This window comes from Chelmon rostratus, chromosome 5, assembly GCF_017976325.1.
Source record: "Chelmon rostratus isolate fCheRos1 chromosome 5, fCheRos1.pri, whole genome shotgun sequence".
Taxonomy (NCBI): domain Eukaryota; kingdom Metazoa; phylum Chordata; class Actinopteri; order Chaetodontiformes; family Chaetodontidae; genus Chelmon; species Chelmon rostratus.
The window spans coordinates 5,251,601-5,275,670 of record NC_055662.1 but is presented as its reverse complement, the minus strand read 5'-3'; the positions used below and the strand labels follow the sequence as shown (position 1 = coordinate 5,275,670).

General features: G+C 41.2%; 1 protein-coding gene across 1 annotated transcript in view; it reads left to right on the top strand.

Moving 5' to 3' along the window:
• hk2 (hexokinase 2) overlaps positions 1–24,070 on the top strand; it is a 54,972-nt gene that overhangs the window by 9,219 nt on the left and 21,683 nt on the right. The window contains exons 5-11 of the mRNA XM_041936938.1: positions 4,212–4,307; positions 7,892–7,991; positions 11,663–11,846; positions 15,136–15,297; positions 15,825–16,058; positions 17,805–18,109; positions 18,227–18,375. Of these exons, the coding sequence (XP_041792872.1) occupies positions 4,212–4,307; positions 7,892–7,991; positions 11,663–11,846; positions 15,136–15,297; positions 15,825–16,058; positions 17,805–18,109; positions 18,227–18,375 (1,230 nt within the window). The remainder of the gene's footprint in view (positions 1–4,211; positions 4,308–7,891; positions 7,992–11,662; positions 11,847–15,135; positions 15,298–15,824; positions 16,059–17,804; positions 18,110–18,226; positions 18,376–24,070) is intronic.

Genomic DNA, 24,070 nt, shown 5'->3' with positions numbered 1-24,070 from the left:
GAGACTTGGTTGGCATTGGTACTGGTTGTTGAATCCATCAAATTGACCAGAAGCTGCATAAAACTGCATAAGGTCATTAAAAACATAAACCACAAATGAGCAGGTCCTGTTTGTTGGGGGCCTGTTGCAAATGCTGCAGGTCACTGTGTTGGCATTGCTGTCATACAAAAGCCAGTCTCTCCTCACCCCCTTATCTGTGAAGCTCCACTTCTCTGTTAATATTCATTTAACTCTACTTCCACCATGTTCTTCATTTTGCTTTACAGGTTGATCTATTTCGCTGATGTGCCACATTCTAGCAGTGTCTCATGACAGTTAGCGTGAAATTTGCACTGTGGAAAATGGGGTGGTTAGCAAAATGATGAAAGCGTAACCCTAGCAACAGTGGACAACGAGGATCAGTCAAAGAGCTGCGTTGCAATTTGTGTGTCATGTGTTGCATGCCACCACCAGTGTGCAGAATCGACACAAACGTGTGTTGTAGTGATTAGAATTTGTCAAGAAGTAGGCAGCTGACCTAATTTATTTTATTTGCCAATGTGGTGGGTGCTAATTGCAATTGCTGAGCATACCCTTAGCTATATATCGGTATGTCAAAGTCACATTGTGACTGATGGGATGATCTGGGAGAAAATGTTCATGAAGGTGAAGATGGATCTGAAAGCAAACCTTGAGATCAATTGTTCTTTTTTTACTTCATGGATACACTATATACTGTTAATATTTTATCCAACACAATATTTTAAATCTTACTTTCTCCTACAACTAATGTGGAGAAAACTTAACTGGCTAACATGCTCTTCTGTAAAGCCTGTCAACTTTTTCATTCAAAACTCATGCGGGATACAGTATCTGCCATGAATCATGAAGGATGAGCTCATTCATCCCAAGCTAAACATTTCACTGCCTTGATTTCCACCAAATCTAAGTCTGATGCTCTGTTGGCTCCATCAGAGTATCCAGGCTTACCCAGAGTTTTGCTCCTGAAGTCTGGTAGTAAGTGGAGGAGAAGGAATCAGAAATCTTAACCTACATGATGCATTATTTCATATGCCTACATCATCAGTAATATCTGGAAATGGTCTGGACTGTTTAAAGACACAAGGAGAAGGATTTGTTGGTTGCAGTTTGTGAATATGACCTTCAAAGTCATACATCACAAGATCACACAAAATCATGCAATGCCAGAATCCATCTGGTCAGGTTTAAAGCTATGCGTTTGTGGCTGCAGGACAGTGTTTGCGCAATCAGCATTCTATGAGGAACTACTGCTGACAGCGCGACTGTTTGTTTGAAACACTAATTTTCAGCACTCTTTCGAGAGCAGGAAACATGGACAACGGGCAAACATTGATGTGTCCAGAAATGTTATGGTACTCCTGGCCAACATACCTCAAAGACATTGTTTGGAATAATAAATTGGGAGACTCTGTAATTATGTCTTTACCTTTCCTCCCCTACCTCTTTCATTCTTCCTCCTATTCAGTCCTCCTCCTCCAGGAGTATTTTGCTGAGGAATGGAAGGTTGGATATCGGCCTATAGTTTGTTTAACATGTTAAATATTATCAAACAAACACATGTTTCAAAGATGCTGTAGGTACAAGGTCAATATAGAAGTGAAGGAGTTACACCATAAATTTTGTGCCCCTGTTTTTATGTTCCATCTTTTGTATGTGAAGCACTTGGTGCATGTGATTTCCTCATTGTAAACCACTTCATCCTATTTTTAAACTTCTTTTTATTGCTACTATTCAGTGGGTTTAATCCTATTTATTTATATTATGTTATTCTCTCATCTTATATAAAAGTCTGTGGTGTGTGTTTTTAACCCCGCAGCACCTCAACAGGGTGTTTTTTCTGGACAGTTTTGGCCTGTGCCTGATGCAGGTAATGCCCACAGTGAGGTTTAACCCATTGAAAGTCTTTCTGGGGTTTGCTGAAATAGGCTTATTTTAGTAAATCAAGACTGGTGGTGAATCTGTGTCCATCTGGAAATTGGTAGGCTCTGTTATGTTTGTTTCTTCAGAGGGGCTGGTTGGTAAAGTGTGCACAGGAGGAAAAATACTTTGATACCTAACTCTCAAATTGACTGATTACTGATTGACTTAATTAATTGATAGTGAGAGTGTGGAGACCTCTGATGCTTCTGTTTGCATCCTTAGTTTTATCAAATTTTTATAATTATTACCAAGCAGAGTTTATTCTCCATCTGATTTTGCAATATTATTTATTTGTTCATTCTATGTCATTTTTATGTGAAGCACTTGCATGTGAAGCACTTGGTGCATGTGATTTCTTAGTTGTAAAGCACTTTGATCTGCAATTATTTTATGAAAGGTGCGATATACATTGTATATATACGGTAGCAACAGACAGCCATACGTGCGTGCAGTAGGCAGTGAGAGAAGTAAAGAATTCTCACTAAGTGCATACTGTTATACTGAAATTTTCCATTACCCCCTCCCCACAACGTGAGAAACAGAGAAGTAAAGTGCATACTGTTATACTGAAATTTTCCATTACAGTTACTTGTAATGTTACCTTTCACATCTTTGTGTTGCTGGAGTAGGGGCTATTGTGAAGAAAGTAGTAGTTAGTGGATGTGTAACTCTCGTCCATTAGTATGGGCGTAGCCCTTTACCTGCGTGTTATCACAGCCACAGCAAAGCACGTTTTTAATATGCTAAAATATTTTGTGACGATATTGCAAAATCAATGTGACAGCGATGATGAAGCTGGTAGACTGCCCACCACTTTGAACTGCATACAACATACTGTTTTTCATATTGATATGCAGTATGAAACTGTTAAATTGATTCGTTGATTGATTGTTGATAGATTGATTGATATGCTGGGCCAAGCTAAGTGGGTTTCCAGTTTTGGAAAGCAGAAGTCAACAATAGCACAGCTAATGGCAAACCACAACTACGGTGTAGCATCCCCATAAAAAAGAGAAAGAAGAATAGCATTTACGATGGGTAACGCCAGTGCCTATGCTTGGCAGGAACTAGATTCACCTGCGATTTGTTGCATTACTTTACTGCAAATGTAACACAAGTTACAGCTAGTTTTTTTTTCTAAGGAATTGTCATTATCATTGTTATCCTAGCTTTAATCAAACTGGATTCTTTGTCAAAAAACTTGTTGCTTGATGGTATCTTTCCATATGTTAATGCCCATGCAGGTTTGCCCATATTGTGAATATTTCTTCTTTGGTGAAAGCTATATAATTTCAATAAAATACGTAAAAAAAAATTAATGTAATGACAGAATTTTTAGAAATGCCTTTCGGTTGTGGGTCTGGCTTTCCTCTGCCATTGTTGCTGAAGTCTGCTGTGGTGGGTGCAGTGGTCTGTGTGACTGTGGGGTCTGTGAGTATGACTGGCCGGCTGGCTAGCTAACTGCCCCTGCAGGTGCTTTTGGAGCTTTTCAACTCCGAAAACATTGGAGCACTTTTTGAAGTCTTTTTGATTTCTTGCCTCAAAAATTGTCACAGTGGACAGTCAAAAGTGAATTAAGTGATGAAATAGCATATGAAAATTATAAACAGAACAAACAAACAAAAAAAACATTGTTGGCCCGGCTGGTTCTTGTGACAACTCCAGCACTTTTCATTGTGGCACACAGTAGGCGAGATAGATGGGTCAGATGCATACTGTATTTTGGACATACTGCAGATTTTGCTTTTGTTTGCATACTGCATACTATAGGCTGCATTCTGGCCAAATCAGTACGTTTGGGTAGGTATTCACTTTTCTATTTTGGGATTATTATTATTATATATCTCTAGTTATTTTCTTTTGGTTGGAGCTAGTGTAGTGTTTCTGTGCCTCTGTGCTTCTGTTTCACAGCAATTAGTGAGGCGTTGTCTCAGATTTGGAGCCTATTACTATCTGTTATGTAGATACACAATTTATCAATGATAAGAAAAAATGTCACAAGCTCTTATTACCAAGAAAGTTTAGTGAGTTTTATTTTGTTTCTGTTTAGTTCGAATAAAGTGTATATTATGATTATAAAATTACTTTCGAATTCTCGAATTTCCCCGGCTGTGAATGAAAGTCTTATTTTATCTTATCTTACTGTTTCTATAAGCAAGAACAACAAAAAGGATCTTACTCTTTAACAAGAACGGATCCTTTCTATAATGTTGTCAGACAGCTAATCTTGATTTTGTTCTGTCCTTTTTTTTGTTTTTTCGTATTTGCAGAGTGTTTTGCTGTCTTGGACCAAAGGCTTCAAGTCAAGCGGCGTAGAGGGAAAAGATGTGGTCAGCCTTCTGAGGAAATCAATCAAAAAACGAGGGGTAAGTGTACAAATGATTGTTTCACGGTGTGTTATATATATCATTTTCATGCCTTTCCCAACATGTCTTCAAACTTACGAAGACCTGGAATCTTTTTTGTTTACTTTATTAAGTTAATGTAAAGACAACAACACAAGCTAAAACAAACGATACTAGCAACCCAAAAACCAGCCAAAACACAAATGACAACGACATTGTGTTTGGGACCTTATTTATAGTTGTATAGTTATATTTATAAACCAAGACCCGACAGAACAGATGTTCTTTGGGCACAATGGGCAGGCTGAGTCTGAGGGTATCGCAGCTCTGATCCTCTCTAATTGTAAATTGAAGGACATTTGTAAAATGAGCTCCAAAGAGCCACAGGGCTCACCATGAGTCACTTCTGACCCTGATTATCTTGATTGTTACTCTTGAAGAAGATCTGAGGGCCAAAATGAGACAGTACAATAATTGATATCCAAAGTGAGGGAATGAAACTGCAAAAACAAAACCACAAAACCTACTGCTGTGAGAAGTGGATGATGGTTTTGCACAGTACGTGCCCATGCGCCTAGAGGCATGAGGGAGAGGGTTAAATTAAGACACCCCAATTAGCGATCTGACAAAATAGGAAAATAAGATGGATGGAAACAAATGAAAGAGCAGGGAGAATGAATAGATCATTAAAATTGTCAGAATTAGAAGTTTTCTTTAAATCAAACAATATAATATATCATAATACCATTTTGAGCGACAGACCTGTCTGATTTGAATTTTAGAGGTTGTGTGATCACATACAAAGTCAGCAGGAAGAGAAATTTGCCTGAAAGGTGCCAGTTGGCACTACCATGTGAGTTGAAAATGTTTCAAGTTGGGCAAAAAAAAGGTGAGCATGTTTTGGGGCAGAGACTGAGCTGAACAGGATGGTATGTCTATTGATAGCTTTTCCAGCTATGTTTTGGGTGAAATAAATGGTCCAGAGGTCAAATTCCTGGGAATTACAGTTGTGCTCATAAGTTTACATACCCTGGCAGAGTTTATGATTTCTTGGTCATTTGTCATAAAATATGAATGATAACACATCAACTTTTCTTTCACCCATGGTAAGTGTTTGGGTGAAGCCATTTATTATCAAACAACTGAATTTACTCTTTTTAAGTCACAGTGACAACAGAAACTACTCAAATGACCCTGATCAAAAGTTTACATACCCCAGTTCTTAATACTGTGTATTCCCCCCTTTAACATCAATGACAGCTTGAAGTCTTTTGTGGTAGTTGTAGATGAGGGTCTTTATTTTGTCAGAGGGTAAAGCTGCCCATTCTTCTTGGCAAAAAGCCTCCAGCTCCTGTAAATTCTTTGGCTGCCTTGCATGAAGATCTCCCCAGAGTGGCTCAATGATATTGAGGTCAGGACACTGAGGTGGCCCCACCAGAACCTTTACTTTATTCTGTTGTAGCCACTGACAGGTAGACTTGGCCTTATGCTTTGGATCGTTGTCATGTTGGAACGTCCAAGTACTTCCCATGCGCAGCTTCCGGGCTGATGAGTGCAAGTTTTCCTCCAGTATTTTCTGATAACATGCTGCTTTCATCTTGCCATCAATTTTACCAAGTTTCCTGTGCCTCTGTAGCTCACACATCCCCCATCAGCGATCCTCCTCCGTGTAGGGATTGTGTACTTCTCATTATAGGCTGTGTTTACTTGTTTACTCTCCAAATGTAGCGTTTATGGTTGTGGCCAAAAAGTTCAGTTTTGGTCTCATCACTCTAAATGACTTTGTTCCAGAGGTTTTGAGCCTTGTCTCTGTGCTGTTTGGCATATTGTAAGCGCAATGCATTGTGGCATTTGCGTAGAAAGGGCTTTCTTCTGGCGACTCGACCATGGAGCCCATTTTTGTTCAAGTGGCTCCTTATTGTGCATCTTGAAACAGCCACGCCAGTTTTTTTCAGAGACTCCTGTATTTCAGGATTGTTCAATGTTTAAACAATACTGATAGGCATTTTCAGATCCTTGGATATCTTTTTATATCCCTTTTCCTGTTTTATACTGTTCAATTACTTTTTCACGGAGATCCTTTGACAATTCTTTTGCTTTCCCCATCATTTAGAAGCCAGAAATGTCAGTGCAGCACTGGATGAAAGATGAAGGGTCTGTCAAGAGCCCAACAGCAACTTGGTTGTGGCTCATGTGCAAACACTTCAGGGGAGGACTGATATTTGGGTTCATCAGTCAACATTTGGGGAAAGTAAGCAATTAGCATACTGCATAAGAGGATGCAGTGATAGTAGGCCTGGGTACCGATTTCAGTGTTTTTATGGCACCGACCGAATTGCTTCAGTACCAAATATCACTGACAAATAAGCCAATGCCTTGCCATTTGTTAACAAATTTCAATACCTAGTGAGTAAATTTCATCAGTGTCAGTGAGCTAATAAGCATACAGAATGCTTGCACCAAGATCTAATAATGGTGGTGAATGGCCGTCTAAAATTACATGTTGCGAGGCATCTGGAAAAAGACTACGTTATGCCCAGAGACAGGGCTCTTTTTTTTTTTTTTTCAATTTAAATTGCCACTTGCTTAACTGCACAGATAACTATTTCTGCTGCAGGTTAGCTCTTCAGTGCAGCCAATCTTTATCTGCGTCCTCTCCTCTCGACCGCGGGGATGGAGAGTGTTTCTCACTGCAAACATGGTGTTGCTCACAGACCAACAGGCAAAAGGTGGGAAATGTCCTGAAGTTGATGTGGTGGGTTATTGTCAGCCACAGTCTAGCTGCTCTTTACCACGGAGAAAGTCAGAGGTCACACTCTGCCACTATTTCCTAATACCACAGCCGCACCGTTGGATTAAGCAGACCAGTTTAATCCAGATGGGACACATATCAGATCAAGAAGTCAGGCTGTCAGAGGCTGTTTAAGGCCTGAAAAATAAGGAATGGCGTTTTAAAATGAAATTGAAATCCAACAGGAAGCCAATGTAGGGGGAGGAGGACTGGGGTGATGTGATCATGCCACTTTGTTCCAGTAATGAGTTGAGCAGCAGCGTTTTGGAGACGGCGGAGGGAGCCCGGACTGATACCCTAGTACCCAAACGCATTGCAATAATCAAGCTAAGAATAGATAAAGCATGTAAACTTTATGTAGATCATCAATTGATATAAGAAAAAGAAATCACTTTGTCCAGAACCTTAGATAAAGATTGAGATTGGTCTGTAGTTACCTGATATCTACGATGCAGGAAGATGAGCTCATATGGGAGACTATACTCTCTAATGCAACAGTTATATTAAATAATGTATTTTCTAAAAAGGAAAAATTGAATGGAATCTTAGCCAATTTTGACAGCACTACTGCCCACTGAAAGAATTATCACTTGTGTCAAGAACCATTTAATGGTTTTTTCTAAGGAAACACTCAACATTCAAAACAAAGCTTGTATGGTACAAACTCGTGACTTAAAATGTTTTGAAATACTTGTAAAACATTGTTTGTTAAATTAATATTTTGTAAATTGTATCTGTAAATCAGGAATTCTATACCAAGTTCAGCACTTCTAAAACATTTTAAGGTGTAAATTTAAATTAAATCTCATTGCAGGACTTTGACATTGACATTGTGGCTATGATCAATGACACAGTGGGAACTATGATGACCTGTGGATATGACGATCATCACTGTGAAATTGGCCTCATTGTGGGTGAGTTCAGTCTATCGATCTGTGAAACCTGCCCCCAACCCATACTTACATGTACCCTAACCCCAGTTCTGTTTTTCTGTTTCACCACAGGCAGTATTCTTAAATGTAGGCAGGGTTGTTATTGGTATTTCGGGGCTTCACGGAGTTAGTGCCAGATTGACAACCTGCTGGTAACATTTTCCTCTGCTCCACTTGCATTTTTGCACTGTCCCTTTTGCCACTCGCTCTCTTTCTCTTGCTGAACTACACACTTGCCACACACACACATTAAGCACAGAGCTATGATGCTCTTATCACAACTAGAACACAATGGAGGATATGCAGTGTTCTGTATTTTTTCTTCTCAGTATGTGGTGGCTTGTGAAATTGTAAGGGAAACACTGCTCATCCCATATTCAAGCTCATGTTTTTTGTTTTTATAGATTTCATTTAAGAATTGACAGCTAAATAGAGAAGGATTGTTACATGCATACCAATTATTAGGATCTGTTTCCCACCTCTTTAATATCTCATCAGTCTTGGTCAGACCAAGTTTATTGATTTCTTTCCAAAATTGCTGTGGATTACTGATTTGTAATTATTCTAACTGGAGAGTTTGTCTTCTCTTGAAATGTCTCTACACTTGTTATATTGACAGCATTTAAATTAGTTCAAATCAAGTTAAGCCATAACTCAGTTCATTATCCCAATATGGTAACTTCTGTTCTGTTATACTTTTTCACAACATCCTTTTTTACTGCACCATATTTACCTATTTACCTTATACAGGTCACACAGACTATGATAACAATGATGCAGCCTTTATGGCATAATTTCTATTTCGTCTTTTTACATCCCACTGAGCGTCACTGTTATGGTTATTAAAAAATTCTCCTGTTTGTAAATTGTAGAAACAGCACTGAGTGGTCTACTACAATCAGCAATCAAATTAATACCTTCATATCTGCCTCTTTCAACAAGATCATAGGCTTTGTAAACGTTAGATTTATTAAATCAAGACATGTTTTCAGGTCAACATGTGGTGTCACAACAGGTTTACTGCTTACAGAGACAGTTATCACTTTCTGGGTTTTACCTCCTGTCAAGCACAAAGCATTAAGAACCTTTCAGAAATTCAGTAAAGCCGTGTCCAATACAACTCAAGAGGAAGTGTCATGTACAAAATCTGTCAATTCGACTATTTGTGTAAAAAAGGCTCAGAAATTATAAACCGCAGCCCTCTGATAGACTATAATGACATTATAGCCTCAGAGTATTGTAGGAGTTTTTTTGCTGTGGCCCGCATTCCATTTCTAATTTGCCCGCAAGAAATTTTATAAATTGAATAGAATATGGCCTTGAAACTTTTGCCTGAGTGTATTGCACTTCTTAGTTTTAACACTAGGGGGAGCTACTGTTGAACAAGGAAGCTGCCCTACCAAAAAAGGACAATCACAGAAGAAATTTACCCCAGGTTACCAAACATGGCAGAACCCATTTTTCAGCTCAACCTCCGCCCCTCTGTGCTCAGACAGTGTCTTGGTCCCACAAATCACCTCTGGCCCCATTCATTCCTCTGCTGTGGACCCTGCTCTCCATTAAAGAAACGCAAAGTAGAAGGCTCAAGTCAGCATCACTGCTCACACTGATTGCAATGCCATTCCCACTTTAGCTGAGTTAAAAATATATTCAACAATATCCTTGTGTTAATAAGCATGCATGCACATAACTAGTATGCAGGTACACATGCAACATATATCAGTAATGTTGTGGTTCTTATACCACTCCGCTTTTGCCCACCACTTTCTTATATATGTGTTTCTTGTTAACACGCAGAGAACACATCGCTGTGCACAGTGCACACACTGTGCAAAATCAGCTGATCTCAACTGATGCAGATTCGATCGCTCCTTGATCAAGTGACATTTGTCCGGATTTTTGGCACGAGTGGCATCGGATCACCACCGCAACTAGATGGTCAGCGCCTCGACCGATTTAAATACCCAGCGCAGCTGATACTCACAAGAATAATTTACTACAATTATATGCACTCCTATTACTTCACTTCACTTCACTCTACTTCAGTCTGTTAATTTTGCTAGCAGTTTCTAATGAACGTTAATAGGTGTGTTTATAGGCCTAATAACGCCCATTTTCCCCTTTATTGTTCTCTCTCTGTACTGTGGGGGATCACCATCCTCACTAAGAAGAAATCTGAGGCTGCTGTTCTAAGAATGACCTGCCAACCCTTTTTCTGAGTAAATCAATAAAAATCACTTTATGGAAAGCTGTGATGAAGGCATTTTTTCTGTCATCATATTCAACAATGTAGCATATTTGACCAACTTTTAATTGATTTTTCTAACTTTAATACACTAAAGGTGAGGCTGCATACCTCACCTCTAGAAAGTGGCCCAGCCCCTCCTATATTTTTCTATATGTGGCCCTCAGTGAAAAAGTTTGGACACCCCTGCATTAAATCCTTGTTATCTGCTTGTGGTAACCCCGCTGTTGTTAGTGAGACATCTGGATCAAGTCTTTGATGCTCTAGGGGAGGATGTTGCTCTTCCTCCCCTCCAGAGCAACCTCTTCCTGTTGTCCAAGGTAACAGGTGAAACAAATAGTTTTCCTGTGATATAGGAATGCTTAAGAAGCGTGAGATCAAAATTTGGATCTCCAATCAATATTTATTATATCTGATTATGTCTGATATTTTTAGATAATTTGTTTTGGCTCATCCCTCTGATTTCTGAGCCTGATTTCAGTGTTCAATTCTTTTTCCACTTGTTCTTTTGCATTTTTACTTGTTATTGTATCTGATGAAGATATCATGTTTGATCTAGTCTGATGATCCTCAATCACAAATTTTAAATGTCGCTGCATTTGCAACTTCAATCATTCAATCACTTATTCATTAATTGTTCATCACTGTCTTCTTTGTATTTATTCAAAGAGTGTTCAGCCTTTTAATCACCACATGTATTTGTTCATTTATTTGTGTGTTTAGTTATTAGTAGTAAGTGTAGTTAGTAGTGATAAAGCTTTAATTTATAAAGAACGTGGTTAATTGTATGAGGTATTATGGTCACTGCACACAAGTCAAAAACTCTGTAGTAACCTTCAGATGGAGACTAAATTAATTAATTGGCTATCAATTTTTCCCTTTTGAAAGGTTGTGTCTCAAGATTAATTTCATTTCATAAAGTTAAATTCTGTGAGTTAATATAAATACTGACTATTTCTGAAAGCTGGAAGTAAGTGTAAATCTGCTACTTCCTCTTAGCAAAATAAAGTTATTCGCTATATATACTACATAGTATAATATACTACACAATCTGTAATTTCAAATTATTCGAGTATATTGTACTTCTGTCATAATAATAATCATACACTTTGATGAAATCAGTATGTATACCATACTCACGATTTGACGTTAACACTCAGTAGGCCATAGTACAAAACAGAATACACGGGATAGTGAAACAGACCAGAAGTGTAACACTTAAATAAAAGAGTAGATACTGATAGAGATTCTGGTTAATGAGTGAAGAGTGATTGTTAGTTTTCAGAGACAGGTCTTGATTCATTTCTTTCAAACATGACTGATAGACACTGCAATAACATTTTATGTCATTCTTGGTCTGTTTTTCGAACTGCAAAGTAATAGTTATGCTGACACCCCTTCATTCAAGGGACGGGGACCAATGCCTGCTACATGGAGCAGATGAGGAACCTTGAGCTGCTAGATGGTGATGAAGGGCAGATGTGTGTCAACACAGAGTGGGGTGCTTTTGGAGACGATGGTGCCCTGGAGGACCTCCGCACTGACATTGACAGGGAAATAGACGCAGGCTCTCTGAACCCTGGCAAGCAGTTGTGAGTTTCAATGAGTTTATCTGACTTGGTACTGCACAAATCATCTCTTAGTGGTGGCTTCACTTGACTGCAGACAGGCTTGTATTAAATATGCCTTTATTTAATATTCTCATTGTTTCCATTGTTCATATAACTTTATCATATTTTAGGAGGACCCTGCCTGATGTCTGACCTGCTCCTGTTTTTATTTGCTGTTGCTGCTATTGCAAAATGTTTACCTTTTGTCTTGCTTAATTCAGCATAATGTACATTTCCAGAGCATAATTTCAAGGACAACAACATAGGTATGTTGGTAGAGTGCTCGTCCACTTATCACAAGGCTGGTGGTTCGATCGCTGGCATGTCGAAGTGTCCTTGGGCAAGATACCGAACCCCAAATTGCTCCCAATGCTGTGCTATTGGTGTTTGAGTGTGTGTGAATGGTTAAAAAGCCTGTAATGACCAGGTGGCCTAGCCACCATCATTTGAAAATATGTGTGAATGAGTGAATACAGGCTTGTGTTGTAAAAGCACCACTGAGCGGTCATTTGACTATACTCACTGCTCTGTAACTCTGATTTCTCCTAGTAACAAACAGATGCTGTTCTCAATTGCGAATTATTCATTCACTGTCAATGAAATTCAACACTTTGTGCGCTGATCCTTCTCATTAAGCCTTCCAGCAGCTGAGAGGTCACAATCACTGTTATGGCAAACATGTTTGCGAACACTGGAAAAACATTTTTTTTCAGTATTGCAAAGAAATAGATACATCCACTCTGTCTTATCAGAAGCCCTTTTTGTGTTCGGTGATGCTGTGACAGATGGTCTGTTCGGCTCTTCTTAATTTGAATACTCTGTTGACTAGTGAGTCCTTGTAGTAAATCCGCTTTGGTCAGGATATATTTGGTAGTGAATAATAGTTTCTACTCTCAGCGATACTGACTAACTTAAATGAGCTGAATTGATTTTTATATTGGATCTAATGGGTAATATTGGCCTGTTATCTTAGACATTAAAGCCTTGTTTGTGTGTTGAACCTGTGGCAAAGATTTCATGTTTCATAGAAGAATTGTGCGGCTGGAGAGGCAAGAAGTGTTGTAGCAGTGTAGTAATAAGATGAGATAGTGTAAAATAATCCTTTATGGATCTCCAGAGGAGAAAATTGCGCGTTACAGCAGGACAGGATCAGCCTGGACCCCAATTTCCAGTGTTTTTGTTTCTAAGTGACTAATGAGCACAACATTTTTTGAAATTGGTCCTGTATTGAGCGAGACCGCTGCAGTCAGTAGCTGCAAAACAGGCTACAATATATAGCCCCTTTGAGCAATATTGTGCCTTAGGCACACAACAATGTGTAACACAGTATGTAAGACACCGCCCCAAGTGAAATACCAAGTTTTTAGAGAGTCTTCTGCTTCAAGCTGCCCAGCAAACCCCTGATGTAGTGAGGCCCACTGGCTTTGTTTATTTTGAGCCTGGACAACTCCCTTTCTACTAGGCTGGTGGTAAAGGTGGGGGATACAGGGTGCAGTGAGATGTGAATTTCTAGCAGTGATTGATTAATCATGGCGGGGGTAGTGATGCACCGCCACGCCCCAGTGTTATGGGTATATTTGGGGGTTACTCAGAGAGGGAGAGGTAGCCATGTTCTTGAGGGGGAGGAGAGCAGGGTCCACAACAGAGGTGTGAATGGGGCCAGAGGTGATTTGTGGGACCTACACCCTGTCTGAGCACAGAGGGCCGGTGGTTGAGCTAAAGCTTTTGAAAAATAAGTTCAGCTCAGTTGCAAATTCTAGGTCTCCCTGTACTCCGGTGGCAGGTTTGCTTCAGCCTCTCAAGTATTTCATCCCATGTCAGACTTCCTTTGCACTGTTCTGTCCCATTTCAATCTAAATTTTCTCCATGTGGTTGTTCTTGGTCTCTCTCAGTTTCCTCTTAAGCTCCTTCTGGTCAATCCATAGTTCATTATGATGAACTCAGGACCAAGTGAAAGAAATGACTGAGTATGCCTTCTCATTTCTGAACCATTTCTCATCTCAGTGGGGGTGGGTGATAGCATATTCATCATTAACCTTTAGATCTGCCATACGGGCGTGAGGCTCTGTACCTTCTATTGACCTGTATGGTGAAAATTCCCATTGAGAGGGTTAATGACAGGTGAGGCCACTGAGGCAGCACAATATGTGGAACAGACTGTACAGCACGCTGCTAGTTAGCCACTAGCATGCAACTTGCACATGCACAGATGGTCCGTGTGAACCCAACTGGAAAGTATTCTCAGATCTTTCTTTGCTAGCAGAGTACAAAGGCTTATTTCAGAGTTTTGTCTAGACAGAGTTTCCTGAGTTTATGTCAAAAGTTTGGTGCCAGTAGTGTCACGGTTCAGAGGGCAGTGGCTCAAACACAGATGAATGACATAGAACACAACTGAAGTTCACACTAGAATTTATTTACAATAAAGTGTATTTACAAAACCCACGAGTGCTATGATATATACAGTGAAGTGAAACCAACTAACAAAATGCGCTTAGCAAATATTTACACAAATATTTAAAATTAACAGGAAACAAGACAGGCAAATGAACAATAAACGCTGACTTGGACACCAAGGGTTAGGAGGACTAATTGCACACTAGATAGATAACTACAGCACCAGAACTCAGGATCAAAATGAACCAGGACCAGCGAGAGATAAGGGTTACTGAGGGGGAAGGCTGGGACGGTGTTGCTGGAGGTGAGGCAGATGGCAGCGGACACCTGCGGCAGTTGATGTGTATCGACCGGAGAAGGAGCAGGGGATTTGGGCAACAGAATCATCAGAAACCAGAGGTGAATCAGGCAGAAGGCAGCAGGATGGTCCAAACTGAGGCAGAGCAAAAAACACAATTAGTTTCAGTCACCAAAAAGACAAAGAGCAGACTTACAGATTTCGAGCAGCAGGGAATAAACTAACTTGGGGTAGCTTGTAGTCGGGCATCGAGCCGTGGACTGAAGCCGATATTTATGGCAGAAGGAGAACAATGGAGCAAAGGTAGACCACGCCACGCCACAGGTAAGTTGAGTTGATAATCAGCAGAGTCTCTGCACCTGTCTGCACCTCACACACCAGCCTGCACACGCCCAACTTAGGGAGGAGTGTGAGAAAAAGAGGGAGAGAGGCTTTCATTTAGCCTCCTTTGTGTCTGTATGTGCATGTGTAGAAGCAGCATTGTGGCAGTTCAGTATAAGGTACGAACAAAAAAACAAAAAATCTAAAAACTTAGATGTGGCTATATTTTGTTCCTCTTTTTTCCTCTTTGGTGTGTAGGTTTGAGAAGATGATCAGTGGCATGTACATGGGAGAACTAGTGCGTCTCATCCTGGTAAAGATGACCAAAGAGCGGCTACTGTTCCAGGGCAAGACAACAGCAGAGCTACTCACCACTGGACGCTTCACCACAAGCTACATCTATGCCATTGATAATGACAAGTTAGTTTGAGTGTGTGTTTCAGAAACTCAGATGCAGTGATGGTACAGTGCTATTGTAAGCAGTAAACAAATTGCTTTCTGTCCCTTGTGCCTTATATGCGAGAAAAGTGCTGGGATATGAGTTTGCATTACATTTGAAAATTATATTATCTTGTTGACCAGTGAAGTATTGCAGGCAGGCAGGTCATAATGTCATGCATAGCACTGTGTTTGCTTTTTCATGAATAGTGAGAAAATATGAATAAGGGGGATTCGAGCAATGTCAACTTGTAAAGCAGAGTTAGTCAGTTGATTTGTTTTGGAACTTTTGGAACTTGTAGAATGAATGAAGAGAACTAAATGAGGCTCAGATCTACTTCACAAATTAATTGCAACACTTCTGTGCCCTTGTTGTTGCAGTACCAGATGTCAAATTGTAAATGGCTACATTTATATAGCAATTTTATCAAAAGAGCTATATCATTTGCCTGTCTTTCACCCATTAATTCACTGAAGTTACAGTTATTTGTATTGTGCTTTACCTGTAGAGATGAGGAAGGGCTGGCAAGTGCTGAAAAGGTGCTCCGGGGCTTGAGTCTGGATCCGTCAGTTGAGGACTGCATAGCCACTCAGAGGGTCTGTCAGATAGTGTCTACACGGGCTGCACACTTGTGTGCTGCCACACTAGTGGCAGTGCTGCGCCAGATCCGGGACAACAAGGCGGCTGAGAGGCTGCGTACCACTATTGGAGTAGATGGCTCTGTTTACAAGAATCATCCAGAGTAAGTGTTCCAGAGTCTTCATGTGTATAGCCTGCGTGTGTGTGTGAGAGAGAATGTAGCATGTGTGAAGTGCTTTGAGTGGTCGATAGATGAGAACAGTGCTTTCCATTTATCATTTACCATTTTACTGGACACATAAATGTACTCTTATTCTCAAAGATAAACATGGTTAGTTTAAAGGGGAATGTGTTTTTAATTCCATGTGTTATTGGGCCTACGCATTGGTTTTAAATTAAATTATTTATAAAGTACACCATAACATAATGTGCCATAGGATGACACAGTAACAAACTTAAAGAAACTATTTAGATCTGTGTGTTGGCATTACATTGTACTGTCTTATGTGGTTGGTATTTCACATTTAGTATAATGAGACCATAACTAATTAGAATAAATATAACATGAATAATTTCCTTGACCTCAACTACAGTGGTTCAATTTGGACTTGGACTAAATAAGATGTCTTTAAATCTTATAAAGCCAGTTTTACAACAGGCAATGCATTAACTTTACAGGAGGGATTTGCTGATTTTCCTGATGAATAGATCGTAGCTTTACTTCTGACTAAAGTAAGCTAACCGTTAAATACTGCTAAAAAGAAGACAAATAGTCACAGTGATTGTATGAATTCATGTTGCTGAGTTTACACATTCACTATTCACTGTTGGCTAATAATGGCCACTTGTACAGTCGTGAAGTTTGCGGACGACACTACAGTAGTGGGTCTCATCTCAGATAACAACGAGACCCACTACAGAGAGGAGATACACCAGCTCACCCAGTGGTGTTCAGCCAACAACCTGGTGCTGAACACAGGGAAGACCAAGGAGGTCATTGTGGATTTCAGGAAGTCCTGGGAGAATTTTTACAGGGCCACAATTGAAAGCATCCTCTTCCTTAGTGGGACAGTGTGGTATGGCAGCTGCACGGCACAGGAGAGGAAACAGCTGGCACGGGTGGTTAAAACTGCACAGGGCATCGTGGGCTGCCCCCTTCCTGACCTAGACTTTATATATGAAGGCCGGGTCAGGAAGAGGGCAAGATCCATCACCACGGACCCCAGCCATCTGGGCCACAGACTGTTTGTACCGCTACCATCAGGAAGCGGTACAGGAACATCCGCACCACCACTAAAAGACTGAGGGACAGCTTCTTCCCCAGAGCTGTCAGAGTTATCACCCCCAGCAGCCCCTCACTGCAGTGAGAGACTGTGAGAACTGTGAACCACTGCACACTGCACTTTTACACCTACACCTCCACCTCCACCTCCACCTGCACCTTCTGTGTACTTAACTTTTAGGTACACACACACACTTAACTAAATTATATACATTTTAGTATATTGGCACATTTCATTTCATTGGTATATTTTATTGTTTACTGCTTACATACATTTTAGTATATTTCAGCTGCTGTCGGTACATTTCACTGGGATATTTTATTGTTTATTGTTTATTTTTAATTGCATTTACGAATATTTTTATTGCATGTTGGTTTATTTGATTGTAGTTATCTTAATTTTATTCTTTCTAATCTTTCTTATCTTTCTTATTATCTTGTTTCTAACATGGGGGTTGCAATGCAAATTTCATTGACATGCCATGCTCAATGACAATAAAGAATCTTGAATCTTGAATCTTGCACACATTTTAGGTAGTTTGCGACATGAATATGGAGTTGTCAGTGCAAGAGAAAAGGGGTAACAAAACTGGTGCATCTTTAACAAAATGTGTCTTCTTCTTGTAGGTTTTCCAGGAGGCTCCACAAGATGGTACGGCGCCTTGTGCCGGACTGTGATGTGCGTTTTTTGCAGTCACAGTGTGGCAGTGGGAAGGGTGCAGCAATGGTAACAGCAGTAGCCTACCGTCTTGCTGCTCAGCATGCTGAGCGTCAGGGAATCCTCGACTCTCTGCGTTTGAGCCGTGAACAGCTGCTGGAGGTGAAGAAGCGAATGAGTGAAGAGATGGTGCGAGGCCTGTCAAAGCAAACCCATGAGCAGGCAAGCGTCAAGATGCTTCCCACCTATGTCAGATCCACACCAGATGGAACAGGTAGCTTTAAGAGAATAAAAGGACCTTCCACTTGATTTGTTTTTGAGTTAAGTTTGCTCTTTTCTAGAATAATTTTCTGTATGTGTTCAGGATTCTTGTCTTTATTGTCCTTATCAGAGCATGGTGACTACTTGGCTTTGGACCTTGGGGGCTCCACCTTTCGGGTGCTTCTGGTGCAAGTGCAAAGTGGAAAGAGACACAATGTGAACATACACCACAAAATCTACAGTATCCCACAGGAGACCATGCAGGGCACAGGGGAAGAGGTAAAACATCATTTGGCCTTTAACTACTTAAGTGTTTCACTTAATTGAAAACAGTAATTGAAAAGATGACACTAAGGGGGCCTCTGCCTTGTTTACAAGGTTGAATAATCGCTGTTTTAAATTGACCCTCTGAAGTTTCTAAATTAGCTTTATGTCTCAATTAATGATTACAAGCTAATTATAATTTAAAATTAACACCTTATGGATAAAAGTTTTAATTTTATATGTGAGTAAGTTTTGTTTGGTTGCAGAGTATTAGACTGGGTTGCAAAAATGGCTAGCTGCTTCTGTATAAAGAAAGCTAGATCATTTTTGGACAAGTGTGGTGTCGTTGGTGCTGTGTTTTTATGTTTTTAGATCTCTTGAAACTGTAAATCATGCTGTCCTCCTCTCCAAGTTATCTACCTTTCAGTTTCTCTCCAGATGCCCTTATCTGGATAGGGTCCTTCCTTTCCGTCAGTCCACTGCTCTCAGCTCCTCCACTGGTGTCCTGCAAGGATATGTGTTGGGCTCACTTATATTTATCTTACATTTAAATAATCTACCATCCGGATGCTCAGATTCAGATTCAGAGATTCAGGTTTACTCTATTGTCATTGCAACAAGTGCAATGAAAATGTAAGGTGCAGGCCATACAGTGCAGAGACATAGAATATATATATATATATATAAAAACAATGTAATAATAAAAACCCAATATAAAAATACACAGTAGAAAGACATCTATACATAAGATGCTAAAGGTGCAAAAAGCTGAATGCATAGTGGAAAAAAATTGCAACAGAGTTGCATGTGTTGGTAGTCATTTTCGTTGAAAAACATCATTCAAGGCTCTTACAGCAGTTGGAAAAAAGCTGTTTTTCAGTCTCTTAGTCCTGGTTTTGATAATCCTGTACCGTTTGCCTGACGGCAGTAGTTCAAACAGGAAGTGGCCTGGGTGGTAGGAGTCCTTCAGGATGGAGTTGGCTCTCTTGAGACAGTATGAGCCATGAAGGTCCTCCAGTGTGGACAGAGGGCTCCCATTGATTTTCTCTGCCATTTTGGTGACCCTGTGGAGCTCGTTCCTGTTTGCCACTGTGCAGCTGGCAAACCACGTACAGAGGCAGTATGTCAGGATGCTCTCCATGGTGCTCCTTTTACCGGTGTTGTGATTCCAGGTCAGCTTCTCAATGTGGACTCCCAGGAAACGGAAGTCACTGACTCTTCCTACACAATGCGAATGGGCTGAATGTCCGTTTTGTTCCGTCTGTAGTCTATACTGAGCTCCTTTTTTTTGGCTATGTTGAAGAGCAGGTAATTTTTCTCTACACCACACAGTCAGCTGTTGCACCTTAGCATGGTAAGTGGACTCATCACCTCCTGTGATGCAGCCTTCCACTGTGGTGTCGTCCGCATACTTAATGAAGGTGTTGCTAGGGTGGATGGGGGTGCGGTCTGTAGTATAGAGGGTGAAAAGCAGGGGGCTCAGCACACAGCCTTGGGGGAAACCGGCGCTGAGTGTGAGGGGTGTGGAGGTGTGGGAGCCAATCCTGACCCTCTGTGGGCGCTCTGTCAAAAAGTCTGTAATCTAGAGGCATGTGGAATGAGGTAGACCGAGGTTCAGCAGTTTCCCCACTAGACCATGAGGAAGAATGGTGTTAAATGCTGAGCTGTAATTGACAAAGAGAAGGCGGACGTAGGCACCTTGTTTCTCCAGGTGGGACAGTGCTGTGTGTAGCGCTGTGTTCACGGTGTCTTCTGTTGCCTTGTAGGCAAACTGGTATGGGTCCAAGCTGGGGGTAATGAAAGTCATGATATTGACTCCTAACCAGTTGTTCAAAACACCTGTTGGTACTGCCACTGGTCGGTAGTCACTAAGGCTAGTTGTGGGGGGTTTCTTGGGTAGGTGGATGACAGTGGAGGTCTTCAGACAGGATGGGACAGCAGACTGTGTCAGTGACAGGTTGAAAATCCTGGTGAGGATTCCAGCGAGCTGGTCTGCACAGTCTTTCAAAACCTGCCCAGAGATGCCATCATGGCCCGTTGCTTTCCATGGGTTGACCCCCCTCAGCGTGCGCCTCACCTTGTGCACTCCCACTGTGAGGGCTGGGCTCCTCTCAGGCAACGTGGCTGCTCCTGCTGGTTTAGTCTCGAAGCGAGTGATTGAGTTTTTCTGCCAGCTCAGCATCGCTCTCAGCAGCTCTGATGCCGGGTTTGTAGTTGGTGAAGTGCAGTACCGCCATCCACGCCTGCCTGCTGTTGTTGCTGTCCAGATGGTCGTCGATCCTCCCCCTGAAGTCCACCTTGGCCTTCTTGATGCCTCTCTTCAGATTGGCACTGGCTAAACTGTAGTGAGCCCTGTCACCAGCTCTGAAGAAGGTGTTTCTGTCCTTCAGCAGCTGCTTCACCTCTCTGGTCATCCAGGGTTTCTGGTTGGGGTAGACTTGGATCCGTTTTTTCCACTGTGACCATGTCCACACAGTTCTTGATGTAACACAGCACAGTGTCCGTAAATACATCCAGGTCCTCGTCCTCAAAGGTATCCCAGTCAGTGCTGCTGAAACAGTCCTGCAGCTGCTGAGAAGCACCATCTGGCCACGTCCTGATAGTCTTAGTGATGGTTGGGGTGGATTTCCTCAGGGGGGTGTATGCAGGGACACCTAGGCAGGTCAGACCAGGGAGATGTGGTCTGACCTGCCTAGGTGTGGTGCAGGTCTGGCCCTGTAACCCAACTGGATGTTGGTGTAAACCTTTTCCAGTGTATTTGCTCCTCTTGTCGCACACTTTACATGCTGATGGACTTTAGGGAGCGCTGATTTTAAGTCCACGTGATTGAAATCACCAGCAATGATATGCACCGCGTGTTGGCTTACGTTGTTATGTAACAGTTCAAGGGCCAAGGTAACATTTGCATCTGGTGGAATGTAAACAATGGTTAGCATGACGCCAGTAAACTCCAGAGGAATGTAAAACAGCCGGCATTTCACAGTCAAATATTCCAAAACTGGGGAACAATGGCTGGATACAGTCTCTATGTTTCTACACCAGTTGTTGTTGATGTAGATGGACAACCCACCTCCTTTGTTTTTGCCGGAGTCACTGGTCCTGTCGAAGCGCAGTGTTGTGAAACATTGTGGCTCTATAGTCGAGTCTGGGATAGATGAATGTAACCATGTTTCGGTGATGTGTAAGACACAGCAGTCTCTGGTGAAGTTATCCGAGGCCGCCTGGAGCCTCAGCTCATCCATTTAGTTGGCGAGGGATCTTACGTTTGTGAGGGAGAGGCTGGGAAGTGGTGGTCTGTGCAGCGGCTTCCGTAGCCTGGGAAGCCCACCTGCTCTGCATCCTCTCTTCTGCTTGCGATCCCTGCTCCGCCTGCACTTCCTCCTCGTTGGGACTGTAATCCACAGCGAGCCGGCGTCCCTTGTTATGAACTCCGGAATGTTGTATGAATGAGAGGACTCCGCTGTAATACTCACCTCGCAAGAAACTCCGATTTTTAACAGATCCTGTCGGCTGTAGGTGATGTTAACACGTCAGAAAGCGATTTTAACGAGCAGGATGTACAAAACAAATAATAAAACAAAGCACTGAAAGTGGGAGCACCAAGCTGCTGCAGCTTTGCGTGCTGCCACGTTACTGTCTCAGAGCTCTGGGGATGCTCTGAGATAGGCACTCAAATTTACTTTGATGACACTAACAAATATGCATACAGCAGTACAAAAAGCCAAGTTACCTTTGTCCTAACAAACAGCATGACCCATGTTACTGAATGGTTAAATAACTGCTGACAGCCAAATGTATCAAACCATGTACGTATTTCACAAAGAAAACTAGCAATACAGTTGAGCTGCACATAATTGTACTTGAGCAAAGATTAAAAATTGTCAAAAATTTAAATACTTTGGCATCGTGTTAGACTCAATCTCTTGTTCAAGAATTCAGGATAAGGAGGTTTACAACAAGGTCAAATACAACCTAGTAAATTTCATATTCATAAGGAATTTCATGTCAACCAATCTGCTAGAATGTACATGAATGCTATGATCACATTGCACCTAACCTGCTGTTTAACAAGCTGGTCTCAGGCAAGCAGTTCAACCTTGAGGCCACTGGAGTCATTAGATAAACAAACCATGAAAACTAATATAACCTCCTGAGCTGGGGAAAACTTGATCAAGCATGTAAATTTATGTCTCATGACTCCTCCCCCACTCCGTTGCTTTGTTATGTTTATGTTATCTCTAATGAGTAAGTACTAATCAGATTAGTGTTCATAGTATTACTATTGGGCTGTTTGTCATATTTGTTGCTGCTTGTATCTGTATTTGGTTTTATCTGTCTTTGCTTATGTCTGTTTTTTGTGAAGCTGTTCTCTAATTTACTTGTTCTGTCTTCCTGTGTTTCTTGTTGTGTCGTGTTTTTTTTGCTTGTTTGAACTGGAATTTGCACTGCTTTTGTTAATGTCCTTGTATGTGTTCCGCATATATCTGTCTGTGTTCTACGTTCACTGCAGTTCACATGCTTCACATCATTTTTATTTTTTTAAATTTATGTCTTGATTTTAGGCTGATTTTAGGTTGCCCCACCTGGCAAGGGGCTACAGATGAAAACTAGTCTCTCTGCTAATTCTGACGTATTTACAACAATGTTTATTATTATACACTGTCCCTGAGAAATAAGCTAAATAAAAAATAATTAAAACATAACAATGGAATGCAATGTAATTGCACACAAGTTTGATTGTTTTTGCATGTGTTATATGTAATTTTGCATGCAGTTTCCTTATAGACACGGTAGGGGCCTAATGGAGTCCCCTACCATGTATATAAGAGTGCACCTGGCATCTTAAGGACGCTATGGAGGTACCTGAGAATAGTTTGGGAGAAACAAAGTATTCCAAGAGCATGGCGCAGGGCAGGGGGTGTCTTCATCCCTAAGGAGAAGGAGTCATCTGACCTTAGCCAGTTTCGGATGATTTCTCTCCTAAATGTTGAGGGAAAGATTTTCTTTAGTATCGTAGCACAGAGGCTGGCTAGTTACTTAGAAAGGAATGGTATGATAGATTCGACTGTGCAAAAAGCAGGGATAGCCGGATTTGCGGGATGCTTAGAGCATACTAGCATGATTTGGCATCAGATTCAGACAGCTAAGAGGGAGAAAAGAGACTTGAATGTTTCTTTTTAGATCTGGCTAATGCGTTTGGGTCAGTGCTGCATAGCCTTATTTGGATTTAAAGTGCCGGAGATAGTTGTTAGCTTGGTGAAAGCATTATTCCAAGACATCAGACTGTGTGCAAGTATTGCAGAGCTCACAACAGGCTGGCAAAGATTGGAGGTTGGTGTAGCTTTCACAATGGATATGGTGGTAATTGTTAGGGCTTCCAAGTGGGTCGTAGGTGGGGAGAGACAGCAGAATGGAATGCGTCTTCCACCAATTAGGGCTTATATGGATGATATGACACTGCTAACTTCAACAGTGCCATGTACAAGGAGGTTGTTAGATAAAGTCAATCAGAATCTCAAGTGGGCTGGTATGAAGATTAAGCCTAGTAAGTCAAGGAGTATTTCAATATACAGAGGGAAAGTAAGTGAAAGGAAGTTTGCTATAGATGGTGAGGAAATCCCAACAATTAGGCAGAAATCAGTCAAGAGTCTAGGACGGTGGTATAATGTGGACCTGAATGATGTTGAACAGGTTGTGCAATTTAGAATAA